Source organism: Trichinella spiralis (genome assembly GCF_000181795.1).
Source record: "Trichinella spiralis strain ISS 195 chromosome Unknown Scfld5828, whole genome shotgun sequence".
In the NCBI taxonomy this organism is placed as follows: Eukaryota; Metazoa; Nematoda; class Enoplea; order Trichinellida; family Trichinellidae; genus Trichinella; species Trichinella spiralis.
In genome coordinates this window covers 1-1,410 of record NW_003532767.1, presented here as the reverse complement: position 1 = coordinate 1,410, position 1,410 = coordinate 1, and the positions used below count along the sequence as shown (strand labels likewise).

General features: G+C 35.2%; 1 protein-coding gene across 1 annotated transcript; it reads right to left on the bottom strand.

The window, feature by feature from the left end:
- Window positions 1-202: 202 nt before the first annotated feature.
- On the bottom strand, window positions 203-1,025 carry Tsp_13994 (conserved hypothetical protein). The gene is made up of 4 exons (XM_003366541.1): window positions 990-1,025; window positions 547-930; window positions 376-479; window positions 203-344 (listed from the first exon to the last, which is right to left on the bottom strand). The coding sequence occupies exons 1-4, from the start codon at window positions 1,023-1,025 to the stop codon at window positions 203-205; spliced, it is 666 nt and encodes a 221-aa protein (XP_003366589.1).
- Between the last annotated feature and the right edge of the window lie 385 nt (window positions 1,026-1,410).

Below are 1,410 nucleotides of genomic sequence, written 5' to 3'. Positions count from 1 at the left end.
AATGTGTGCTTATTTTGGGACATAAATAAAGAAGCGAGATAGAAATGAAACAGTATGACATCATGCTTTTCATGTACGAGCCGTAAAGATCTAGACGCTTATAGCCGGAGAGAAGTTCCTACAAAATTTAGCTTACTTTGTTATCATGGATAACTTGATTTCATTCACCAGTGTTTTTAGAGAAAATGACAAGAAAAAGGTTTCAGAATGGTTCGTTATAATCAAAGGGATTTTTCCAAGTCAGATGAATTAGGAGCCATTGCACATTAATACAAAGAACGGCTTCGTCGACCGCGATGGTAGTGTTCTGAATCGGGTTTTCAAGCACGGCAATGAAGAATAAACTGAAATAGCATATTCTCGATTAAATCATACAATCTTTTCAAATTTGTAAGCAAACATTCCGGCGCTGGAGCATCCATCAAAGCATCAATCAAAATTTTAAGGTACTGTGGTTCAGTTTCGATTTCGATCATTTCCTAAAATAAATTTCATGCCTATAGTTAAGCAAGAAGAACAGAAAGAATATATTAAAATTCTGTATACGAATAGCAGATCAGCTACTGCAAGACCGATGCTGCACTTTGGATGCAATAGAAGCTGACACAGAATGGATACAGCGTTCAGGCGAACAAGAAGTCCATAGAACTGAGGTGCATTAGACAAACAATGAAGATCTCGTATTGTCATGTTCAATTCGATATCACTATCCAAGAACTGAATTGGATCATTAGGGTATTTGATTCGCAATTCTTGATTCTTAGCTGCTAGATTTTTAAAATATAAAATCAGTCGTCTCACAGAAGATTCATCCTGCAAATCCACACGTAGAGTTTCAAAAATTACAAATGAAGGGTCGAGACGCTGACGCTGGCCCTCTCCATTTTCTTCAGCTGCATTACTACCCTGGCTAGTCGAATTAATACCCTGCTTTACAGAAAAAACAATATCAAAAGTTACATTAAAATCGGTGGTATGTAACTTCTTACCGACTGCAAACTTTCATTGACGTCAATTGCAGACATAGTGTTTATCTAAAAGAACAAAATCAATCTTTACCGAAGAACGAAATGCATAACAATAAAGAGAAAAATTCTTCACAAGACATTCAGAAAAGCGCAGAAAAAGACAACATAATGAGGAAAGATTTAAAATGTAGCACTAAAGCGAAGAAATAAAACAGTTGCACAGTTTCTCAGGAATGAAGCGAACGTGAATATAAACTAATTTTCCACAAGAATTAAGGTACGTATTACTAAATCGTACACATTACAGATTAAAGTTATGCGCTCAAAGTGGAAACCATTGTTCAAACGGTTTACATAACACATCTTTATATTGAACAGTTCTACAGTAATCGTAATAATCAAGGTTCGAATTACCAGTACATTTTTGAAATCAATAAATTGC

Excerpts from the sequence above, each read along its gene's own strand:
- Tsp_13994 (XM_003366541.1), bottom strand. The coding sequence starts at position 1,025 with ATGTCTGCAATTGACGTCAATGAAAGTTTGCAGTCG. Across the intron at positions 931-989 it reads TCAATGAAAGTTTGCAGTCG|CAGGGTATTAATTCGACTAG; the intron begins GTAAGAAGTTAC and ends TTTTCTGTAAAG. Across the intron at positions 480-546 it reads CAGTAGCTGATCTGCTATTC|GAAATGATCGAAATCGAAAC; the intron begins GTATACAGAATT and ends AATTTATTTTAG.